General features: G+C 47.7%; 1 protein-coding gene across 6 annotated transcripts in view; it reads left to right on the top strand.

Annotated features, from left to right (window-relative positions):
• The window catches only part of LOC147114384 (E3 ubiquitin-protein ligase RNF130-like), a 220,144-nt gene that overhangs the window by 141,742 nt on the left and 52,619 nt on the right, over positions 1–25,783 (top strand). For all 6 annotated transcript variants that reach the window (XM_085996051.1, XM_085996046.1, XM_085996048.1 and 3 more), the window contains exon 3: positions 6,924–6,995. In XM_085996051.1, coding sequence (XP_085852177.1) covers positions 6,924–6,995 — 72 coding nt within the window. The remainder of the gene's footprint in view (positions 1–6,923; positions 6,996–25,783) is intronic.

Here is a 25,783-nt window from a genome sequence, read left to right as displayed (position 1 = left end):
ATAATTATAGATGTTCCCTTATTACAAGCCTCAACTATTTCCTGATTGATACTCCGTCCAACAGAGTTGCGACTGTTCGGAGGCCTATAGACTACGCCCATTAGTGTTTTTTTCCCCTTATTATTCTTTACCTCCACCCAAACTGTTTCATTATCCTGATCTTTTGACCCAATATCATTTCCCTGTATTACACTGATTCCTTCCTTTATTAACATAGCCACCCCACCTCCCCTTCCTTCCTGCCTGTCCTTCCTGATCGTTAAATAACCTGGTATGTTTAATTCCCAGGCATTGTCACCCTGCAGCCATGTTTCTGTAATGGCCACAAGATCATACCCATATGTAGTTATTTGTGCCATTAACTCGTCTATTTTGTTACGAATGCTACGTGCATTCAGATAGAGAACTTTCAAATATGTTTTGTGACACTTAGTTCCTGCTTTTGCCCTTTTTATTACTTTACCTTTTACTCCACACCTTCTGCCCCTTCCTGACACGCTCTAGTTTTTAATTTCCCCACTGCTACCTAAGTCTATGACCTTCTCTGTTGTCATTTTTATTATTTGCTCTCTAGGAACCTCCCCCCCACTAGTTAGTTTAAAGCCCTCTCTACAGCCCTAGTTATATGATCCGCCAGGACTCTAGTCCCAGCACTGGCCAAGTGAAGCCCGTCCCAACGGAACAGCTCCCTCCTGCCCCAGTACTGGTGCCAGTGTCCCAGGAAGCAAAACCCATTTCTCCCACACCAGTCTTTGAGCCATGCATTTAACTCTCTAATTTTATTTGTCCTAGCCAAATTCGCTCGTGGCACAGGTAATAATCCAGAGATTATTACCCTTGAGGTTCTGTTTTTTTAATTTGACCCCTAGCTGCTCATACTCCTTTAACAGAACCGGCTTCCTAGTCCTATCTACGTCGTTTGTACCGACATGGACCACGACAACTGGATCCACCCCCTCCCACTGCAAGTTTCTTTCCAGCCCAGAGGAGATGTCCTTAACCCTGGCACTGGGTAGGCAACACAGCCTTCGGGACTCTCGCGCTCGGCTGCAGAGAACTCTATCTATCCCCCTAATAATACTATCCCCTACCACTACAACATTTCTATTTACTCCCCCCTCTTGAATGGCCCCCCGTTCCACGGTGCTGTGGCCAGGTTGCTCATCCTCCCTGCAGTCCCTGCTCCTGTCCCCACAGGCAGTAAGAACCTCGAACCTGTTGGAGAAGAGCAAGGGCTGCGGCTCCTCCAGCTCTACCTCCTGGATCCCCGTACCTGCCTCACTCGTAGTCACACCGTCCTGTCCCTGACCATGGGCTACATCTGAATTAATTAACTTCATAGGTGTGATCACCTCCTGATACAGAGTCCAGGTACTTCTCCCCCTCCCTGATGTGTCGCAGTGTCTGAAGCTCAGACTCCAGCTCATCAACACGGAGCTGGAGTTCCTGTAGCAGCAGACACTTGTCACAGACGTAATCACCGTGAGCCTCAATGGGGTTCACCGGCTCCCACATCTCGCAACAGTAACACATCACCTGCTCCATTCTATGTAATTAATTAAATTTTTTATTGTTAGTTATGGACACCCTCTGCCCAATTTTAGATGCTAGTATCCCCTTTAATTAATTGGATTTAAATTAAATCAATCCCTCTAGTTACACCAGTTAAATGGTTTACCAACAGTCACTCTGCACCAGAAAGGCCTTATTAACTGCAACCCACAGAGTTAAAGTTTGAAAGGAGCACCTAACACCCCACTTACCCTAACTCACACTTACCCAAACTCACAGCACTCTTTGATGACTCGCACTAGGACTGGTCTTTTTATACTGTTTGTTTGTTTACAGCCAAATGAGTCACCCCTGCTGATTGGTTAGAAAACTGGTTTCCACTGCCTGCTGTGCCAATTTACTCCTACTGCAGTGTAACCTTGTTTTACTCTTCTTAAACCAACAGAATCCCAAATATTTAACTTTTCCCCTTTACTTAAACTGCTTAAGTAATCTTATCAAGAATGATTTAAAGAGAAATAACAATTAAAGAACTCTCACACTTACCCAAACTCTCAGCACTCTTTGATGACTTGCACACAGTGCTTGCTCGCACTAGGACGTTAGATGATCTCAGTGGGGACATTGCATTTATCCTCAGTGCTACTGCTTTGGGGAGTGAAAAATTGGCCAGGATACTGCTCCAATCCTGCTTGATTTGCATGTGTGCTTGTTGAGGTGTTTGCGGGGGATGAAGATCAACTATATGCCTCTGTGGTCGAATAGCCTGGCTGGCTGTTGTGGTTGATGCATACAGAATGGCCATTTCAGCGGAGAACTGCAGGGCAGCCAGCACCCATGAAACTTTTAGGAGGGCAGGAAATAAAATTAGTGGGGAGAAAAAAAGGGGAAAACCTTTCCTTGGTGCAAGTGCCTGAAACCCCAGCTGTTACACACTTGTTGGTTGGAACAAGATAAGTGTGGGGGGGTTGGGGGTGGATACCCAGTGAGGGAGGTGGGTGGGAAAGTTAATAGAAGCTTGTAAAACAGCTTGCTTACAGTTATCATGGTATTGAAAAGCCAGTGGCCATACGGGGGGCGGGGGCAACGGGAAGTAAGTATCTGGAACCATTCCTACTCCTCCTTCATTCCACTCACTCCCAACTCTGTTTCAATGTGTGTGTAACATTAAGATTCCCATAGATCTGGAAGCTGTATACCAAGAAGCGAAGAATTCAAGAGTCGAACTTTATTCACATAACCTTTAACAGCTACTGGAGATTGTATCCAGGCTGTGTTTAAACCCAGGCTCACAGATGAAAGGTTTGTTTTAACACCACAACACTCGGTTGCCTGGAATCATGTCAAGTTGGAAAGCAGCTGTGAAATACATCGCTGCTTGTAAACTAAGAAACGATTTTATATCTAGAGCAACCAATGGAACACCTGCAGTAAATAGCCGATTCCCCTGAATGGCTTTTTTTTTAAAAGGCTGTTTGTTTGGAACGTCAGTTAGACCTGATAGTAAACGGATCAATGTTTCAGCCCTTAAATGTAACCGATTTTAACTGACAAATTTCTCTAATAGGAAATGGTATTTTTTTTTTAAGTGATAGTTTCAGAACTCTTTGTAGCCAAACAATGATGTTACGTTGCTGGAAGAATTCTCCTCTCTGGGCTAAATTGTCATTAGTTATTATAAAAAGTATATCACTGAACTCTGGGGTATACTTTCCCCTGTGTAAAAAAAAAAAAAAAAAATCAACGAACGATTAATTTGTAAAAGAGCGCAGGAAAACATACCCCCGTCATGTCGCTAAACCTGTCGAATGCTGTGCATGATCGCAGAGTCATTATGGATGAGGAAGTCCATTCGACCAATCCTAGTTCATCCAATCCTCCGATTGTAGCATCCAATTGTTGTTAAATGTTTTTGCCTGCACTACTCTATACCTGTAATATACGTGAGTTTGTTCCACAAGCTGATCACACTGTGTGAAGATATTTCTGATACCAATCCTAAAATTACCTGTTACTGGTTTAAACCCATATCTCCCAGTTCCACTTCCGCAGTTTAGTTTAGAGTAATATTCCAGGTTAACTTTTCTATACCTTTTTATTTTTTTAAAATCTTGCATGTCTATATAACATTAAATCTCAAATGCCTCCTTTTTAAGCTGAAGGGCCCAAGTTTCTCCAGACTTTCCTCCTAATTCAGACCCTGAATGTCAGTTTAGTAAATCTTGTCTTCATTGCCTCCAGTGCTTGATTATCTCGCAAAGATGGCCAGAAATGCATGCAGTATTCTAAGTGATGTCTGACCAGGGCACTGTGTGCAGAAATGGGCACAGTTCATAGTATCACTGGAGAGAAGTCTCATAATGCAAGCTAAATATGGTGCAGCACTGTAATATATACAAAGTACTTTATCCCACAGCATTTAAACTCATGTAAGATGAATGTTCCGATATCCGATTGCAGAGGTTATTTTCTTGTAACTTTGCACCTTCGATATCTGACGCCGATCCCTTCTTGCATAAACCGTGCTGAGCTGAATTGTTGTTATAAGTATTACAAAGAATAATACATGTTGGTGTTTCTCAGTCCTCTGTTCCTGCATTTCATTCTCTCAAAGCTGCTGGCTAGTGGGAACAAACCTCTTGTGTGTGAAATCCCTCGTCAGTGAAACCAGGAAGTTCCTCATTAGTGGCGTTGTGGGCTCAGGGTACCGTACGTTCTCTCAGCACTTCTCTATCGCTATTGTATGGCAAATCAGGAGAATAGCCATCTGAATATTATGGGTGATGGCTTCATGATGATTCATAAAACGTTATGCTGCAGTTGTACAGGGCCTTGGTGAGACCACACCTTGAGCATTGTGTGCAGTTTTGGTCGCCTTATCTGAGGAAGGATGTTCTTGCCATGGAGGGAGTGCAGCGAAGATTCACCAGACTGATACCTGGGATGGCAGGAATGACGTATGAGGAGAGATTGGGTCGATTGGGCTTGTACTCACTAGAGTTTAGAAGAATGAGAGGGGATCTCATTGAAACTTATAAAATTCTAACAGGACTAGATGCTGGAAGGATTTTCCCGATGGCCGGGGAGTCCAGAACCAGGGGTCACAGTCTAAGGATAAGGGGTAGGCCATTTAGGACTGAGATGAGGAGGAATTTCTTCACCCAGAGAGTGGTGAACCTGTGGAATTCTCTACCACAGAAGGCAGTTGAGGCCAATTCATTAAATATATTCAAGAAGGAGTTAGATATATTTCTTAAGGCTAAAGGGATCAAGGGATGTGGGGAGAAGGCAGGGACAGGGTACTGAATTTGGATGATCAGCCATGATCTCATTGAATGGCGGAGCATGCTCGAGGGGCCGAATGGCCTACTCCTGCTCCTATCTTCTATGTTTCTATGTTACCAGAATGGTCTTGTGTTGAAATTGGAAAATTTTCTTTGTGGCAGTTGTTAAAAGGAAAATATTCGGCAGAGACTGAGAACTAAAAGAAAACCGGTAAATTGGCTACTTTCTAGTACAAAAAGTGGACTTCATGTTTCACTACATAGTGGTGCCGTTTAATATCCCGAATAGACAAACGACAACAGTTTAGTAACACTGCGAATACAAATACAGATAAAAGTTTGTTTTGCTGCCCGTTCAGCGTTGCTGACTTAGTGCATTGCACCTTCTGAACCGGGGGTCTGAGTCAGCTCAACATTGAAAAGAACACTTGGAACATGAGACATGTTCTTCGGAAGTGAGCCGTGTCCAAATCCCAAGACCTGCTAATCTAGATTACAATCTGGCATTTTATCAAACATCTGAGAAATTACTATAAATATTTTCACATCCTAAATAATTTAGTGTTGGCTGGTTTTGCTTTTTATTTAATTTTAAAAATGTTTGTTAATAGCAGGGTACTGTAATAGAATTAAATCATAATAGGCACAGAATGTTGCTTATGAACCAGAATATATGATTGTTCATTTTTGCATCAAAGTGACAGTTGTCGGCACTAGGAAATGCAACCCGTTCCTTTTGGCCTCCCAATACCAGCAGTTTCGACTGCACTGCAGGCATATCTACTTCTATCTTTGGTAGTTTTCCATGACTTCAATGATACTCGGATCACTGCACTCTCTTTCTCTCTCTCTCTCCTCTTCAGATATATTCTTTCTTCAGTTTAAAGAAATTATGGTCTTATGATGGATTTGTGTTTATATTATAATAGGTTTTTTTTAATTGCAAAAATGAAATGATGCATCAGAGACTCGGATTTTGTAAGACTGGAGTCTGTGTTCCACAAAAAAAAAAATCCCCTTTTTTTCCATTATCTCTCTCTCTCCCAAGTGATCACTGAGCGAGCGTTGGTAAGATATTCGACTGTGAGGGGCATTACAGCTAAGCCCAATCCTCTGATCACACGTGTATTCCCAGCACGGGGGGGGGGTCACAGGAGCTCCAGCCCATTCCCTCTGCCCTAACTAAAGGGTGCTGGTGAGTTGGAGCACCTCTACTGCCATCCTCTACAAAGAAGGTTCACTCGGTTAATCCCGGGGATGAGGGGATGGACATATGAGGAGAGGTTGAGTAGATTGGGACTCTACTCATTGGAGTTCAGAAGAATGAGAGGCGATCTTATTGAAACATATAAGATTGTGAAGGGGTTGGATCGGGTGGATGCGGGGAGGATGTTCCCGATGATGGGTGAAACTAGAACTAGGGGGCATAGTCTTAGAATAAGGGGCTGCTCTTTCAAAACTGAGATGAGGAGGAACTACTTCACTCAGAGGGTGGTAGGTCCATGGAATATGCTGCCCCAAAAAGCTGTAGAAGCTACATCATTACATAAATTTAAAACAGAAATAGACAGTTTCCTAGAAGTAAAGGGAATTAAGGGTTACGGGGAGCGGGCAGGAATTTGGACATGAGTCTAGGTTCGGATCGGACATGGCCCTGTGGGTAGCAGAGCAGGCCCAGGGTCCGTGTAGCCTGATCCTGCTCCTATTTCGTGTGTCTAATTCTGTTAGATTCAGGAGATGGTTCTGTGATAGTAGATTGGCGGTTCGGATCAGATCAGCCATGATCTTATTGAATGGCGGAGCAGGCTCGAGGGGCCGATTGGCCTACTCCTGCTCCTATTTCTTATGTTCTTCTGTTCTTATGTTTATCCTAAATAAGATTAGCTAACTCAGCACAGTACAGACTATGTCTGCAGTGAAATCTGGAATATGGTCTTTCGAAATGCTGACTGATATTCCAACTGAATGATGAATCATCATTTTGTCACAAGTAAGGCACTGCCCTCTAAAGTGTGACCAGATTTGTACCAAAGATCTGTAACCTGTTTTTAACCCTTGCTTCCCTCTTTTAAATTAAGCATGTTTTTAATGTTTGTTTTTCTCTTTTTTTTACTTGGATAAATCCAGCGTCATCTGGGAGATGTTGCCAGAAAAGCTATCAGCAAGCTAACCACGAGAACTGTTAAAAAGGGTGATAAGGTAAGTACTGATATTCCTAAGACGACTCTAGTGTTGCTGGATGGCTTTTTGACTAAAGATTGATGTCTGTGTTATACTAAGGCGAGGCTCAACACCCAGCGCCATCTCACTTGCGCCAACCCTCAGCGTGTATACATAAGAACATAAGAATTAGGAGCAGGAGTCGGCCATTCGGCCCCTCGAGCCTGTTCCACCATTCAGTGAGATCATGGCTGATCTTCAACCTCATCTCCACTTTCCTGCACTATCCCCATATCCCTTGATTCCCTTAATATCCAAAAATCTATCGATCTGTCTTAAATATACTCAACGACTGAGCATCCACAGCCATAGAGTCATAGTTATACAGCACAGAATGAGGCCCTTCGGCCCATCGTGTCCGCGCCGGCCATCAAGCCCTGTCTATTCTGATCCCATTTTCCAGCACTTGGTCCGTAGCCTTGTATGCTATGGCGTTTCAAGTGCTCATCTAAATGCTTCTTGAATGTTGTGAGGGTTCCTGCCTCTACCACCCTTTCAGGCAGTGAGTTCCAGATTCCAACCACCCTCTGGGTGAAAAAGGTTTTCCTCAAATCCCGTCTAAACCTCCTGCCCCTTACCCTGAAACTATGCCCCCTGGTTATTGACCCCTCTACTAAGGGGAAAAGTTCCTTTCTATCTACCCTATCTGTGCCCCTCATAATTTTGTACACCTCAGTCAGGCCCCCCCTCAGCCTTCTCTGCTCTAAGGAAAACAACCCCAGCCTGTCCAGTCTTTCTTCATAGCTGAAGTGCTCCAGCCCAGGTAACATCCTGGTGAATCTCCTCTGCACCCTCTCCAATGCAATCACATCCCTCCTATAGTGAGGTGACCAGAACTGCACACAGTACTCCAGCTGTGGCCTAACTAACGTTTTGTACAGCTCCATCATAACCTCCCTGCTCTTACATTCCTTCATTAGCCGAGGCATAGAATATATCCTATATGCCTTTTTAACCACCTTATCTACCTGTCCTGCTGCCTTCAGGGATCTATGTACATGCACACCAAGGTCCCTCTGATCCTGTGTCCTTCCTAGGGTCCTACCATTCATTGTGTATTCCCTTGCCTTATTTGTCCTCCCAAAATGCATCACCTCACACTTTTCAGGGTTAAATTCCATTTGCCACTGTTCTGCCCATCTAACCATCACGTCTATATCGTCCTGTAGCCTGAGGCCTCCCTGCTTGCTATTTACCACTCCACAGCCCTCTGGGGTAGAGAATTCCAAAGATTCACTACCCTCTGAGTGAAGAAATTTCTCCTCATCTCAGTCCTAAATGGCCGACCCCTTGTTCTGAGACTGTGACCCCTGGTTCTAGACTCCCCAGCCAGGGGAAACATCCTCCCTGCATCTACCCTGTCAAGCCCTGTAAGAATTTTATATGTTTCAATGAGATCACCTCTCATTCTTCTAAACTCCAGAGAATATAGGCCTAGTCTACTCAATCTCTCTTCATAGGACAATCCCCCCATCCCAGGAACCAGTCTGGTGAACCTTCGTTGCTCTCCCTCTATGGCAAGTATATCCTTCCTTAGGTAAGGAGAACAAAACTGTACACAGTACTCCAGGTGTGGTCTCACCAGGGCCCTATATAATTGCAGTAAGACGTCTTTACTCTTATACTCAAATCCTCTTGTAATAAAGGCCAACATACCATTTGCTTTCCTAATTGCTTGCTGTACCTGCATGCTAACTTTCAGTGATTCGTGTACAAGGACACTCGGGTCCCTCTGGACACCAACATTTCCCAATCTCTCACCATTTAAAAAATACTCTGCTTTTCTATTTTTCCTACCAAAGTGGATAACTTCACATTTCTCCACATTATATTCCATTTGCCATGTTCTTGCCCACTCACTTAGCCTGTCTATATCCCCTTGAAGCCTCCTTGCATCCTCCTCACAACTTACATTCCCACCCAGCTTTGTATCATCAGCAAACTTGGATATATTACATTTGGTCCCCTCATCCAAATCATTGATGTAGATTGTGAATAGCTGAGGCCCAAGCACTGATCCTTGCGGTACCCCACTAGTTACAGCCTGCCAACCCGAAAATGACCCGTTTATTCCTACTCTCTGTTTTCTGTCCGTTAACCAGTATATCCCTCTACATACACAGTTGTGCTTCACATTTAAGAAGAAACTGGAGTGCCAGTGACTGCAGTAAGTAGAATATGTCCCGAAGAATTTAATTCCCCTTCATATGACAAGCCTACCTACCCAAGAGGTAGTGAGGGTGGCGAGCTCCGAAGTAAGCCTGGGAATCTAGATTTCATAGAATGATACAGCACAAAGGAGACCATTCTTAAGGCTAAGGGGATCAAGGGATATGGGGAGAAGGCAGGGACAGGGTACTGAGTTTGGATGATCAGCCATGATCTCATTGAATGGCGGAGCAGGCTCGAGGGGCCGAATCTTCTATGTTTCTATTCGGCGCATTGTGCATGTGCTGGCTCTTTTGTGTCGTGGCACTGTGATGACAGGACTTGCGTTGGTTTCTGGGATTTTGTGATGGCTGCAGTTGTTCCATTGGAACCCGCTGAGCATTACTGCAGTGTCAAAATGCCAGGAGCAGTGCACTTCAGCTGCTCTTGAAGATTTCTACATCAAGATTACACTGCTGCAGTTTTAAACTTAGCACAGAAATCTTAGTGTCCAAGGAGGTTGGACAGGTTGGTGCTCCTCCCATTGATGAGCATCCCAGCGCAGCATCTTTTAACGCCACGTGGTTCGAGTTCAGAAACTAGGCTGACGCTCCAGTGCAGTACTGAGGAAGTGCTGCATTGCCAGAGGTGACGTTAAATCGAGGCTCCAGTTGGTGTTTTCAGTGGATGGTAACAACCCTGTGGCACTATTCAAAGAGGAGATGGAGTTCTCACACGCTCCCGGCCAACATTCCTTCCTGAACCAACACCATCAAATATAGATCAGCCGGTCATTCAGCTCATTGCTGGTTGTGGATCTTTGTTGTCGCGTTTGCCGACATAAATCACGGCACTTCAAAGCAATCAATTGTGTGAAGTGCTTTGAGACATTACTGAGAGAAGTGATAAAGCACTATATAAATTCAAATCATTACTCCATCCTCTGGCTGACCCTGAGAAAACACACTACCCTCTGGAGATGCAGAATTCCTTTAAACTATATTCATTTTTTGATTGAAGAGTATTGTCTTGCAAGTACCATAAATCTCTCGTGTATTATGCACACCCCCTTGAAAAAGCGCACCTGTACATAATATGCCCCTCTCTCAATCCACTTTGTGCTGTTGAAAACTGTTAAATTATTCAGCATGTGCCCTTGTGAGAGCTACAGTGCAGGGGAGAAGCTTGGGATTGTTCAGCGTACAGAGGTGTGTGATAATAGTCCGAGGTGAAAGAACCTGGCGTGCCACAGTGGCACGGTTGCAGGGACAAACTGGCGAGCAATCCACGAGGATAAGGAAATGAGCCTGGAGCAGCTTTTCCTCAGCTGGAGAAAGTTATGGGTGTGGCTCAGTGAGCAATATGAAGAGGTGAGGGTCAGCATGACTAAAGTTAGAGTTAAAGCTATATTATCTCTATAAAAGGAAGGATACATTGTTTAAGACCATCTTGCAGTGGCATGACCTGTCTATTGAGCAGTGCACTGGATCTGCACTAAAACCTCCTGCTAACTTTGAGGGTAAACTAACCTAGTTTCAATGTTTTATATTAAAGCAGCCCAAAAAAAACATTTTAAACTGACACACCTTGGCAACACAGATCAGACTCCACTCACATTTGACATACCATACCAATATACAGGAAACTTTGTGCTATCCGGCACCGATGGGACCGAGCTGTTGCCGTCCCATCAAAACTGCTGGACAAACCAGCGCTAATGTTGAAACATACGGAGATTTTGAGCTCCGTATCTGGCAACAAACCCTGTTGCTTAGCAACAGCTTCTAAACAGTCGGCGTACCTTGCAAGCGTCTCTGTAGCTTAGCAACAGCTTCAGCGAGACCTTGCAGAGCTTGACTGTTGGGGGAAAAAAAGCAACGAAAAGAAAAAGCAACGAAAAGAAAAAAAAACGAACGAAATGGCTCCTGATTTTTGCCGGTGGCTCGAGCATTCCGGACAGTTAACCTCCGGATAAACCAAAGTTTCCTGTGCTGCTACAAAAAATGGCAAATCGATTTCCATCAGCACTTCAGCGCATCAAAAATCAGGATTCGCATGCCTAGCAGGCAGAACTAAGTTACCTCCTGCAGAGATTAGATTATCTCTGGTCTTTCAAATAATCAGGATCGAGTGCAAACCAATATGGTGGGTATATTGTGTTTAATCGGAATTTAAGACGGAATATAACACGCTAGTTATACAACAAAAACATACGACCGTGGCAAGCAGCTGGTACCGGTCCCGATCGGACCGATGGCTGGCGTGCGCAAACAGCTCTCCTCCTTGTCTCTCGTATCTCTCTCTCTCGCTCTCTTCTTGAACTACCCGAGAGTGTTAGACTGAAGTCAGCACGGTGTCCACCCTTGGGAGCCCTTTCTGAACTGCTCGAGAGTGTTAGACTGAAGTCAGCACGGTGTCCACCCTTGGGAGCTCCATCTGAACTACCCGAGAGTGTTAGACTGAAGTCAGCACGGTGTCCACCCTTGGGAGCCCTTTCTGAACTACCCGAGAGTGTTAGACTGAAGTCAGCACGGTGTCCACCCTTGGGAGCCCTTTCTGAACTGCCCAAGAGTGTTAGACTGAAGTCAGCACGGTGTCCACCCTTGGGAGCTCCATCTGAACTACCCGAGAGTGTTAGACTGAAGTCAGCACGGTGTCCACCCGTGGGAGCTCTTTCTGAACTGCCCGAGAGTGTTAGACTGAAGTCAGCATGGTGTCCACCCTTGGGAGCCTTTTCTGAACTGCCCAAGAGTGTTAGACTGAAGTCAGCACGGTGTCCACCCTTGGGAGCTCTTTCTGAACTGCCTGAGAGTGTTAGACTGAAGTCAGCATGGTGTCCACCCTTGTGAGCCCTTTCTGAACTACCCGAGAGTGTTAGACTGAAGTCAGCATGGTGTCCACCCTTGGGAGCCCTTTCTGAACTGCCCGAGAGTGTTAGACTGAAGTCAGCACGGTGTCCACCCGTGGGAGCCCTTTCTGAACTGCCCGAGAGTGTTAGACTGAAGTCAGCACGGTGTCCACCCTTGGGAGCTCTTTCTGAACTGCCCGAGAGTGTTAGACTGAAGTCAGCATGGTGTCCACCCTTGGGAGCTCTTTCTGAACTGCCCGAGAGTGTTAGACTGAAGTCAGCACGGTGTCCACCCTTGGGAGCTCTTTCTGAACTACCCGAGAGTGTTAGACTGAAGTCAGCATGGTGTCCACCCTTGTGAGCCCTTTCTGAACTGCCCGAGAGTGTTAGACTGAAGTCAGCACGGTGTCCACCCTTGGGAGCCCTTTCTGAACTGCCCGAGAGTGTTAGACTGAAGTCAGCATGGTGTCCACCCTTGGGAGCCCTTTCTGAACTGCCCGAGAGTGTTAGACTGAAGTCAGCACGGTGTCCACCCTTGGGAGCCCTTTCTGAACTGCCCGAGAGTGTTAGACTGAAGTCAGCACGGTGTCCACCCTTGGGAGCTCTTTCTGAACTACCCGAGAGTGTTAGACTGAAGTCAGCATGGTGTCCACCCTTGGGAGCCCTTTCTGAACTGGCCGAGAGTGTTAGACTGAAGTCAGCACGGTGTCCACCCTTGGGAGCCCTTTCTGAACTGCCCGAGAGTGTTAGACTGAAGTCAGCATGGTGTCCACCCTTGGGAGCCCTTTCTGAACTGCCCGAGAGTGTTAGACTGAAGTCAGCATGGTGTCCACCCTTGGGAGCTCTTTCTGAACTGCCCGAGAGTGTTAGACTGAAGTCAGCACGGTGTCCACCCGTGGGAGCCCTTTCTGAACTGCCCGAGAGTGTTAGACTGAAGTCAGCACGGTGTCCACCCTTGGGAGCCCTTTCTGAACTGCCCGAGAGTGTTAGACTGAAGTCAGCATGGTGTCCACCCTTGGGAGCTCTTTCTGAACTACCCGAGAGTGTTAGACTGAAGTCAGCATGGTGTCCACCCTTGGGAGCTCTTTCTGAACTACCCGAGAGTGTTAGACTGAAGTCAGCATGGTGTCCACCCTTGGGAGCTCTTTCTGAACTGCCCGAGAGTGTTAGACTGAAGTCAGCACGGTGTCCACCCTTGGGAGCCCTTTCTGAACTACCCGAGAGTGTTAGACTGAAGTCAGCATGGTGTCCACCCTTGGGAGCTCTTTCTGAACTGCCCGAGAGTGTTAGACTGAAGTCAGCATGGTGTCCACCCTTGGGAGCCCTTTCTGAACTGCCCGAGAGTGTTAGACTGAAGTCAGCATGGTGTCCACCCTTGGGAGCTCTTTCTGAACTGCCCGAGAGTGTTAGACTGAAGTCAGCACGGTGTCCACTCTTGGGAGCTCTTTCTGAACTGCCCGAGAGTGTTAGACTGAAGTCAGCACGGTGTCCACCCTTGGGAGCTCTTTCTGAACTGCCCGAGAGTGTTAGACTGAAGTCAGCACGGTGTCCACCTGTGGGAGCCCTTTCTGAACTGCCCGAGAGTGTTAGACTGAAGTCAGCATGGTGTCCACCCTTGGGAGCTCTTTCTGAACTACCCGAGAGTGTTAGACTGAAGTCAGCATGGTGTCCACCCTTGGGAGCTCTTTCTGAACTGCCCGAGAGTGTTAGACTGAAGTCAGCACGGTGTCCACCCTTGGGAGCTCTTTCTGAACTGCCCGAGAGTGTTAGACTGAAGTCAGCACGGTGTCCACCCGTGGGAGCCCTTTCTGAACTGACCGAGAGTGTTAGACTGAAGTCAGCATGGTGTCCACCCTTGGGAGCCCTTTCTGAACTGGCCGAGAGTGTTAGACTGAAGTCAGCATGGTGTCCACCCTTGGGAGCTCTTTCTGAACTGCCCGAGAGTGTTAGACTGAAGTCAGCATGGTGTCCACCCTTGGGAGCCCTTTCTGAACTGGCCGAGAGTGTTAGACTGAAGTCAGCATGGTGTCTGATACACTATCAATTCCTCATAAAAGACAGAGAGTTAATTAACAGGCTTTTATTAGCAAAGAACAGAGCATGCCTCTCGTGGTTGCCTGGTATCCAAAAGGGCAGGGGGCTGCAGAGCAGTCACCTTTATACCCGGGCATGTGGGTGGAGCCAGGGGCGGAGTCAGCTGAGGCATGCATCGGCACAACAGTGTGCAACAACAACAACAATAACAAACAGTGGTTTACCACATTCACCCCTTCTTTAAAATTGAGTCCGGCGGGGTGAAGTGTACTAAAAGTTCGTGTAAACTAAAAGTTCGTGTAGTTAAGTCTATCAGGTGGCCTTGTATGCCATCCTGATCGTCGTATCGGCGGTGATGATGCAGCATCCAACGCCGAACCTGGCGTCTCGTTGATGAGAGGTTGCGTAGTCAATGGCGGGTCCTGGGGCTGCGGCATGCCGTCTACAGGGGTCGGGGTGTGGGTAGTGGTGGGTGGCGATGGTGGTGTCTCAGGGGCACCCGAAGGTGCGAGGTCTCGTGTGGAGACAGTGTCCTCCCGCCCGTCCGGGTACGCTACGTAAGCATACTGGGGGTAGGCGTGGGTAGTGGTGGGTGGCGAAGGAAGTGTTTCGGGAGCACCCGAAGGTGCGAGGTCTCGTATGGAGACTGTGTCCTCCCGCCTGTCCGGGTACACCACGTAAGGATACTGAAGGTTGGCGTGGAGGAGGCTCACCCTCTTGACCAGGGGGTCCGTCTTATGGGACCTCACGTGCTTCCGCAGTAGGACGGGTCCTGGAGAAGTCAGCCATGTCGGTAACGAGATCCCCAGTGTGGACTTCCTGGGGAAGGAGAACATTCTCTCATGAGGGGTGGCATTGGTGGCTGTACAAAGCAGTGACCGAATGGAATGGAGCGCCGCAGGGAGGACCTCCTGCCAGCGAGAGGTCGGAAGGCCCTTAGATTTCAAGTTTAAAAGGACTGCCTTCCAGACCATCGCATTCTCTCTTTCCACCTGGCCATTCCCCCGGGGGTTGTAGCTGGTGGTCCTGCTTGTAGCAATACCTCTCGCGAGCAGGTACTGACGAAGTTCGTCGCTCATAAAGGATGAGCCCCTGTCGCTATGGATATAGCTAGGGAAACCGAACAAGGCGAAGAGGTCATTCAGACATTTAATGACCGTGGTACTGGTCATGTCTGAGCAAGGGATGGCAAACGGGAAACGGGAGTACTCGTCAATTATATTGAGGAAGTACACATTGCGGTCAGAGGAGGGGAGGGGCCCTTTAAAATCGCCACTCAGCCGCTCGAAGGGGCGCGTGGCTTTGATCAGGCTCGCTCTGTCTGGCCTATAAAAATGCGGTTTGCACTCGGCACAGATTTGGCAGTTCCTGGTCAAGGTCCTGACCTCCTCGATGGAGTAGGGCAGGTTACGGGATTTGATGAAATGGAAGAACCTGGTGACCCCCGGGTGGAGGGTCTTCGGTCTATCAACCTGCGCGTTGGCGCATGTACCACGTGATAGGGCATCTGGGGGCTCATTGAATTTCCCGGGCCGGTACAAGATATCGTAATTGTAGGTGGAGAGTTCGATTCTCCACCTCAAGATCTTGTCATTCTTGATTTTGCCCCTCTGCTTATTATTAAACATAAAAGCCACTGAACGCTGGTCAGTGAGCAGGGTAAATCGTTTTCTGGCCAGGTAATGCCTCCAATGTCGCACAGCTTCCACAATGGCCTGAGCCTCCTTTTCGACAGAAGAGTGTCGAATCTCGGGGCCCTGGAGGGTCCTTGAGAAAAAGGCCACGGGTCTCCCCGCCTGGTTAAGGGTTGCAGCTAGGGCGAAGTCGGATGCGTCGCTCTCCACTTGGAAAGGGATGGACTCATCCACTGCGTGCATTGTGGCCTTCGCAATATCTCTTTTTATGAGAGTGAAGGCTGCACATGCCTCTGCTGTCAGGGGGAAGGAGGCAGACTTGATGAGGGGTCTGGCTTTGTCCGCATAGTTGGGCACCCACTGAGCATAGTACGAGAAAAACCCTAGGCATCTCTTCAGTGCTTTTTGGCAGTGGGGGAGGGGGAGATCCATAAGGGGGCGCATTCTGTCGGGGTCGGGGCCGATGACTCCGTTCTCCACTACGCAGCCAAGAATGGCAAGGCGCGTGTTACGAAACATACATTTGTCCTTGTTGTATGTTAGGTTCAGCCGCTGGGCCGTACGGAGGAATTTCTCTAGGTTAACATCATGGTCCTGCTGGTCGTGGCCGCAGATGGTAACGTTGTCTAGATAGGGGAAAGTGGCCTGGAGCGCGTTCTGGTCAACCATCCGGTCCATCTCCCGTTGGAAGACTGAAACCACGTTGGTGACGCCGAAGGGAACTCCGAGGAAGTGGTAGAGACGACTGTCAGCTTCAAAAGCTGTGTACTGACGGTCCTCAGCCCTGATGGGGAGCTGGTGGTATGCCGACTTCAGATCAATCGTCGAGAACACCCGGTATTGTGCTATCTGATTGACCATGTCAGATATGCGGGGGAGTGGGTATGCATCCAACTGGGTGTAGCGATTGATCGTCTGGCTGTAGTCGATAACTAGGCGCTGTTTTCCGCCAGTCTTCACCACCACCACTTGTGCTCGCCATGGGCTGGTGCTACTCTCAATAATCCCTTCCTTCAGGAGTCTCGCTACCTCGGATTTAATGAAACTCCTATCCCCGGCACTGTAACGCCTGCTTTTAGTAGCAATGGGCTTACAGTCGCGGGTGAGGTTAGCGAACAAGGAGGGGGGGGGAGACTTTAAGGGTAGAGAGGCTGCAGATGGTGCGCGGCGGGCGATTTAAAAGCTGCTGGCTGCAGACTGTGAGTGGGGGGAGGGGTCCGCCGTACGCCAATGTGACACTTTTAAGGTGGCACTGAAAATCCAACCCCAGTAGAACGGCAGCGCAGAGATGGGGCAGGACCAGAAGTTTAAAATTTTTGTATTCTGTGCCCCGTACCGAAAGGGTCACCACACAGTAGCCACCGACGTCCGCTGACTGGGCTTTGGAAGCCATAGAGATCCGATGGCGCGTCGGCAGGACCTGGAGAGAGTAACTGCGCACCGTGTCGGGGTGGATAAAACTCTCCGTGCTCCCGCTGTCAAAAAGGCAGGTAGTGGCGCGGCCGTTTACCGTAATGTCCATCATGGACCTGGACAGTTGATGAGGGAGAGATTGGTCCAGCGTCACGGAGGCCAGCGTATGGTCAAGCGAGTCGATGTGGTCGTCAGATGAGGCGGTGGTTGAGTCCGGGTCCCCCGTGATTGAAGTTGGAGGCGTCCAAGATGGCGGACAAAATGGCGGCGCCCATGATCCCGATCCCCACGCGGCTGGGGGAGCCCAAGATGGCGGACAAGATGGCTGCCCCCACGGTTCGCACGCGGCGCTGCTGGCGTTAGCGGTTTTGCCTTTGCAGGCACTGACATAGTGTCCTTTCTTCCCGCAGCCGGAGCAGGTGGCGTTTTTCGCCGGGCAGCGTGCTCTGGGGTGTTTTGCCTGGCCACAAAAATAACATTTCTGTGCCTTGGACATCGCTGCAGCAGTTGGAGGTGGCGGTCCCATGACCCAAGGTTGCGGTGTCCACGGTGCGGAGCGGTTAGGGGAGAAAGCGTCCATATTCCTATGGGCCGCGTCGAGCGAGAGCGCGAGGGACACTGCCTTTCTCAGGTCTATTTCTCCCTTCTCCAACAGTCTCTGCCGGGAGTAGTCGGACCTTAGACCCGCAACGAAAGCATCTCGGATCAGTCCCTCCGTGTGTGCTGCGGCTGATACTTCTTTGCAATCGCAGCCTCGGCCGAGTATCCGCAGTGCCCGTAGGAAAGCCTCCACCGATTCCCCGGGCTGCTGTCTGCGGGATCTTAAGAGGTGCCGGGCATAGACCGTATTTACCGGGCGTGCGTACTGCCCTTTAAGCAGATCGATAGCCGCCGCGTAGGTCGTCGCGTCCTGGATTAGAGTATAAACTTGGTGGCTCACCTTTGAGGCCAGGATTTTCAGCTTGTTTTCGTCTAGGGTCACAGTTGAGGCTTCCAGGTAAGCCTCGAAGCAACGCAGCCATTGTGCGACTTTGGTAGCCGAACCCGCTTCTTGGGGGTCTAGGTCCAGGCATGTTGGTCTGAGGGCTCGCAGCAGCGCCTGCTGCTCAGCGTTTGGCACCGTCGGTTGATGCAGCTCCTGCTGTTCAACATTTGGACCCGACATTTTGCTTTGCTAATAAAATTGATACACTATCAATTCCTCATAAAAGACAGAGAGTTAATTAACAGGCTTTTATTAGCAAAGAACAGAGCATGCCTCTCGTGGTTGCCTGGTATCCAAAAGGGCAGGGGGCTGCAGAGCAGTCACCTTTATACCCGGGCATGTGGGTGGAGCCAGGGGCGGAGTCAGCTGAGGCATGCATAGGCACAACAGTGTGCAGCAACAACAACAACAATAACAAACAGTGGTTTACCACAGTGTCCACCCTTGGGAGCCCTTTCTGAACTGCCCGAGAGTGTTAGACTGAAGTCAGCATGGTGTCCACCCGTGGGAGCTCTTTCTGAACTGGCCAAGAGTGTTAGACTGAAGTCAGCATGGTGTCCACCGTCTGTGCTCAGGGTTTTTCGGGTATTGCTTTTATTCTCTTCTTGCGGGTGGGCCTGGGTTAGAATATGGACAGGACCATTTAACCTATAGAGGTTCCCCTTAAGACAAGGTGCCCAATGGTATGTCGAGTTCTTTGTCTTAACTTTCAGATGAAAGCCCTCCCCTAAGGGGTCTCATGCTTTTGCTCACATGCCTTTCCTGTTTATAAATTCTGAAGGCCCATCCATCTGATTTTCTCCTATCTCTCCCGTCCTTATCCTCCCAAGTTTGGAGTCAGCCTTCAGACGTTCGTAGCTACTTGTTATCAGTTATTTATGCTCAAGCTTAGCTGTGCAAAACTAACTATTTCATTCCATTATCAGACTATTATACCATGGAATGAATCATTAAATTCCCAAAGATATCCTCTATTCTATTCTCACACACTTGTTAACTTACACATTTTAAAGCAGCTTTGTTAAGCAAAGTCAAAATCCTAACTTAGCGTTATGATATGTGTAGTGTATGTACTTTGAAGGAGGAGCTGTATTCTGCAGCCCCTGTATACTGCAGCACCAGTAGTGACCACCCCGGTATATAAGCCTGTGTAGTAACTTTGTATAGTAGTTCCAGTTTTGTCTCCATTCAGTAAACACCTGTTATAACCAACTCCTGCAGTCCGTGTCTCAATTACACACGGACGTTACAGTATGGTTATTAGCAGTAATGGAAGAAACAGGCATTGGGCCTTAGTTTGATCAAATTAAAAATACTTTAAACAAAGTTGAAATCCTAACTTACAAACAGCAGATAGCTAGCCTGGGAAGCAAGGTCATATGTGACGGCCACGGTGCAAAATGTTATCACGCCTGCAGGGAATTAAAAACATAAGCAAATTCTAAACATCGATCCAGCTATTCTAATACGAGTCTGAAGAGACACTTTTGTCTCAGATTCTAATACAATCATCTAAACACAGTATTATTTGCGTCACAATTTCATTCGCATAACCATATACATTTTAGGTCCCCTAATTTCTATCACTCCAGGCACCATGTTTAAAAGGAAGACACCGTCTGCAATAAAATTCTTACCAGCACTTGTGTTCGAGTGCATCCTAAGGAATGAATGAGATCCCAATACGGGATCTGATCAGGGACTGTTCGACCTGGTGTTCTGATTAAGCTCAAACAGTCTCTACTTACCCTTAGGCTGGAGTGGAGCATTAACACCGGCATGGACTGGTTGGGCGAATAGCCTGTTTCTGTGCTGTATATCCCGTGTAATATCCTGAATGATTTCCATCAAAAGACGAGCTACATAAACACCAGACGCACCTGGGGGTGATTCCCAGGGTTACAGTGGTTATCAAGCCGATGAAGACTGCAAGTGAAGTGGAATAGTTGGGTGACCAATGGTATACAGACCTCCAGTGCTGGAGCCATATGCTAATCAAAACGTACTAATGGATGCATGGGGCGCGTTCGAGCCACAGATTATTGTGGACAGCTTCGAGCAATGCTACACATGTAACCCCAGGGCTGGCACTGGGGATTGAGTATGTTTTGTGGGAGGGAGGCAATCCCTGGCTTGACCCAATGCAATAAATCTCATTAATGTGTCAAGACTGAGTATGGGTTAAATAGATCTAATGACAATTAGGAATTTGAGGATTTCCTAATACTGCAACATTTCTTTTTATCAATACTGTTACCCTTCATGTACTTTTACCAATTTAATTGGTGTCTTGCACTTTAAGCAGTCCAGTTTAGATTTGTTCAAAATTTCTTGACCACCTTGCAAGTTATTTTCATTGCAGTGTCGATGTATAATGCACACACCCAGTTTTGGCCTATTTGGGAGGGGAAGTTTGTATTAAATAGGAAGTTTTACGGTAATATTTCTGGTGCGACGATGAACCATTGTTCCGTCAAGAAGAATGACCCGGCTGACTTCAGATTTGTTCCATTCCTCTTTTGTTATTTCTTGAATGCTCCAGATTTGATGGAAACCTAGTAACAGAACAAATATTTCGTACTTATTCCTTGTGTACTCTGGCCTCAGTAATGCAGTCTCATTGCCCTGACCATTTGTATGTATCGTATTTGAGTCTATATACATCAGAATGTTGTTGATATGCCCTGTTTAGAACACTTTCTTAGTCCATGTTTAATTACTTGCTTTGTTTTAATTCACTATATGTTAATCTTTCAACTGGCAGTGTTGATTATTTTACAAAATCAAATCCAAAGAAAATACTGGAATAATTTTTTACAATTTAGACGAGTTGATATTATGAACTTAGTTAAAACCCGTCTGTAGAAGTTGTTTTACAAACAACTAGTTTAAAAGTTGATGGATCCTCCGATGGGTCTGTGTAAGTGCGGCTCCCAGTGTAGAACTGAACTGAACCAATCAGACCAGCAAAGTCACAGCTTTGATCCCCGTCTGTGCCGAGTTAACTGATCTCATGTGGGATGACAACATGGCTACTGTAGTTGGCCTCAGTACCCCTAGACTAGTGTGCAGAAAATCATCCCGAGTTTCCACTCTTGAACGCTATTCATTCCTGCAGTGCCCTGTATCTGTCTGTGTGAGTCTCTGCCCCTGTCTGTGTGAGTCTCTGCCCCTGTCTGTGTGAGTCTCTGCCCCTGTCTGTGTGAGTCTCTGCCCCTGTCTGCGTGAGTCTCTGTCCCTGTCTGTGTGAGTCTCTGTCCCTGTCTGTGTGAGTCTCTGTCCCTGTCTGTGTGAGTCTCTGTCCCTGTCTGTGTGAGTCTCTGCCCCTGTCTGTGTGAGTCTCTGCCTCTGTCTGTGTGAGTCTCTGCCCCTGTCTGTGTGAGTCTCTGTCCCTGTCTGTGTGAGTCTCTGTCCCTGTCTGTGTGAGTCTCTGCCCCTGTCTGTGTGAGTCTCTGCCCCTGTCTGTGTGAGTCTCTGCCCCTGTCTGTGTGAGTCTCTGTCCCTGTCTGTGTGAGTCTCTGCCCCTGTCTGTGTGAGTCTCTGCCCCTGTCTGTGTGAGTCTCTGCCCCTGTCTGTGTGAGTCTCTGTCCCTGTCTGTGTGAGTCTCTGTCCCTGTCTGTGTGAGTCTCTGTCTCTGTCTGTGTGAGTCTCTGCCCCTGTCTGTGTGAGTCTCTGCCCCTGTCTGTGTGAGTCTCTGCCCCTGTCTGTGTGAGTCTCTGTCCCTGTCTGTGTGAGTCTCTGCCCCTGTCTGTGTGAGTCTCTGCCTCTGTCTGTGTGAGTCTCTGTCCCTGTCTGTGTGAGTCTCTGCCCCTGTCTGTGTGAGTCTCTGTCCCTGTCTGTGTGAGTCTCTGTCTCTGTCTGTGTGAGTCTCTGTCCCTGTCTGTGTGAGTCTCTGTCCCTGTCTGTGTGAGTCTCTGCCCCTGTCTGTGTGAGTCTCTGTCCCTGTCTGTGTGAGTCTCTGTCCCTGTCTGTGTGAGTCTCAGCCCCTGTCTGTGTGAGTCTCAGCCCCTGTCTGTGTGAGTCTCTGTCCCTGTCTGTGTGAGTCTCTGCCCCTGTCTGTGTGAGTCTCTGCCCCTGTCTGTGTGAGTCTCTGTCCCTGTCTGTGTGAGTCTCTGTCCCTGTCTGTGTGAGTCTCTGCCCCTGTCTGTGTGAGTCTCTGCCCCTGTCTGTGTGAGTCTCTGCCCCTGTCTGTGTGAGTCTCTGCCCCTGCCTGTGTGAGTCTCTGCCCCTGTCTGTGTGTGTCTCTGCCCCTGTCTGTGTGAGTCTCTGCCCCTGTCTGTGTGAGTCTCTGTCCCTGTCTGTGTGAGTCTCTGCCCCTGTCTGTGTGAGTCTCTGCCCCTGTCTGTGTGAGTCTCTGTCCCTGTCTGTCTGAGTCTCTGCCCCTGTCTGTGTGAGTCTCTGCCCCTGTCTGTGTGAGTCTCTGTCCCTGTCTGTGTGAGTCTCTGTCCCTGTCTGTGTGAGTCTCTGTCCCTGTCTGTGTGAGTCTCTGCCCCTGTCTGTGTGAGTCTCTGCCCCTGTCTGTGTGAGTCTCTGTCTCTGTCTGTGTGAGTCTCTGCCCCTGTCTGTGTGAGTCTCTGCCCCTGTCTGTGTGAGTCTCTGCCCCTGTCTGTGTGAGTCTCTGTCCCTGTCTGTGTGAGTCTCTGTCCCTGTCTGTGTGAGTCTCTGTCCCTGTCTGTGTGAGTCTCTGTCCCTGTCTGTGTGAGTCTCTGCCCCTGTCTGTGTGAGTCTCTGCCTCTGTCTGTGTGAGTCTCTGCCCCTGTCTGTGTGAGTCTCTGTGTGTGTCTCTGTGTGAGTCTCTGCCCCTGTCTGTGTGAGTCTCTGCCCCTGTCTGTGTGAGTCTCTGCCCCTGTCTGTGTGAGTCTCTGCCCCTGTCTGTGTGAGTCTCTGTCCCTGTCTGTGTGTGTCTGTGTGTGTGTGTCTGTGTGTGTGTCTCTGTGTGTGTCTCTGTCTCTGTGTCTCTGTGGGCTCAGCTTTGTTTTGCTCATGGTTGAAGAACTTACCAACAGACGAGGTCACATTTGAAAAAGCATGAGTCAGCACCTTCAGGAAATTGGAAAGTGGCTGATTTAAAAACTTGCCATAACTAGAAACAAGACAAATGTCCAAAGCTGCAGGGTAATGGTGGAAATTATTTCTGAAGAGATTGAATTGAAGGTAGAGGTGTTACTTTATATATATGACATATATAACGCCTGAACCGAGCAATTTGGAATGAAAAATAATGAACAAATGAATCAGAGCACAGATGGTCAGAAGAGGATGATTCTAATTGGTCTTTGGCAGCCCAGAAATGTGTTCTAGACACTTGATCAAATACTTCCCCATTGTCCTCCATTTGTGACTGTATAAAATTAAACAGATTTTTTTAGAAAACCACTATGAAGAAGCAAAGAAAAAGGAATCTATGTCAATGCTGGCCAGCTACAGGTTTGAGTAACAACAGAAAATGCTGGAAAAACTCAGCAGGTCAGGCAACATCCGTGGAGAGAGTTGACGTTTCGGGTCGAAACCCTTTTTCAAAACTGGAAAGAAAAGAAAATAGATCAAAGGCTGTCTCTTATCTTGCCAGTACACTTCACACCTAATCTCAGCTGCCTTTTGTCTCCACCGGCCTATTACCATCTCGTCTGGTTTTGAATACCTTTTAATGTCTCTTTTACTTCTTTTGTTCTATCGCAGCCCTGCCTTCGATCTATTTTATTTCCTTTCCAGTTTTGAAAAAGGGTTTCGACCCGAAACGTCAACTCTAATTTCTCTCCACGGATGTTGCCTGGCCTGCTGAGTTTTTCCAGCATTTTCTGTTGTTATTTCGGATTTCCAGCATCTGCAGTATTTTGCTATCGTACAGATTTGAGTAGATAGAATCTCTTATTTATCAAATATCAATGTAAAGCACAAAGCCAGAGATCTCTGTACCGTGCACACCTCCATTGATCAGATGTATATGACTTCACTGATTAGTGGGTTTGGACAATACACTACCCATATTGGTTAAAAAAGCCACTCAGGCTAATCATCACAACCCCAGGATATCGCTGCAGGAGTTCCTCAGGGCAGTGTCCAAGGCCCAACCATCTTCAGCTGCTTCATCAATGACCTTCCCTCCATCGTGAGGTCAGAAGTGGGGATGTTCGCTGATGACTGCAGTGTTCAGTTCCATTCGCAACTCCTCAGATGATGAAGCAGTCCATGCCTGCATGCAGCAAGACCTGGACAACATTCAGGCTTGGGCTGATAAGCGGCAAGTAACATTTGCATCACATATGTGCCAGGCAATGACTGTCTCCAACAAGCGAGAGTCTAACCACCACCCCTTGACATTCAACGGCATTACCATCGCCGAATCCCCCACCATCAACATCCTGGGGGTCACCATTAACCAGAAACTCAACTGGAGCCACATAAATACTGTGGCAACAAGAGCAGGTCAGAGGCTGGGTAATCTGCGGCGAGTGTCTCACCTCTTGACTCCCCAAAACCTTTCCACCATCGACAGTAAACTCTTGTTTAAACGGCACCTAATCATCTGGAATTCTTTAATAACCGGCAAAATAGATAACCGGTAATCTTGCTGAATCCATCCATTTTTCATTTTTCCGAGGCCAAGTTAGTCAGTGTTTGTTATTTTTTTGTGTTAAAAATTGCCTACCTCTCTGTTATCCAGAATTTTTGATCAACCGGCACCATCCTGGTCCCGCAGGTGCCGGATATGAAAGAGTTTACTGTACAAGGCACAAGTAAGGAGTGTGATGGAATACTCTCCACTTGCCTGGATGAGTGCAGCTCCAACAACACTCTAGAAGCTCGACACCATCCAGGACAAAGCAGCCCGCTTGATTGGCACCCCATCCACCACCTTAAACATTCACTCCCTCCACCACCGGCGCACCATGGCTGCAGTGTGTGCCATCTACAAGATGCACTGCAGCAACTCGCCAAGGCTTCTTCGGCAGCGCCTCTCAAACCCAGACCTCTAGAAGGATAAGGGCAGCAGGCTCATGGGGATACCACCAACGTTCCCGTTGAGCTGCGCAGCCGTGTAGTGATCTGGAGGTCCTGTGAATGCGAATAACCGCGCATGCGCGAAGATTTGAATGGGCCGTACAGCCAGTTAAAGGGCCCGTGCATGGAAAAAAAATTACAGGGAACATTGAGTACCACCACCTCCAAGTTCTCCTCAAAGTCACACACCATCCTAACTTGGAAATATATCGCCGTTCCTTCATTGTCGCTGGGTCAAAATCCTGGAACTCCCTCCCTAACAGCACTGTGGGAGCACCTTCACCACACGGACTGCAGCGGTTCCAGAAGGCGGCTCACCACCACCTAAATGCTAGCCTTGCCAGCGACGCCCACATCCCATGAATGAATTTTTTAAAAAGGTGTGGATATTCAATTACCAAATAATCTGCCACCTTATTCCTATGACTATTAATCAAAATGCGTACAACTTGAAGATTAAATGAAAAGATTGTGTATGAATTACCTTCTATTATGATATATGACTCTCAAATCTACATACTTCAAAGAACAGTGTGATTCATATTTTGCCCTGAGGCAGCATCCAGTAACAGGATCCATTTTCAACAACTTCATAAATAACTTCCTGTCTCCTCTTTCGACAGGTGCTACACTAAGCAGATCGGGTAACCTAGCTGTTTTGAGTACTGATTCCAAAATGGCAGGTAACATAAGAAATAGGAGC

The sequence above is a fragment of the Somniosus microcephalus genome, chromosome 8 (genome assembly GCF_052327205.1).
Source record: "Somniosus microcephalus isolate GS21.2 chromosome 8, FLI_Smic_1.0, whole genome shotgun sequence".
In the NCBI taxonomy this organism is placed as follows: domain Eukaryota; kingdom Metazoa; phylum Chordata; class Chondrichthyes; order Squaliformes; family Somniosidae; genus Somniosus; species Somniosus microcephalus.
Note: the sequence above shows the minus strand (reverse complement) of the source record. Positions and strands in the feature narration are given on the sequence as shown.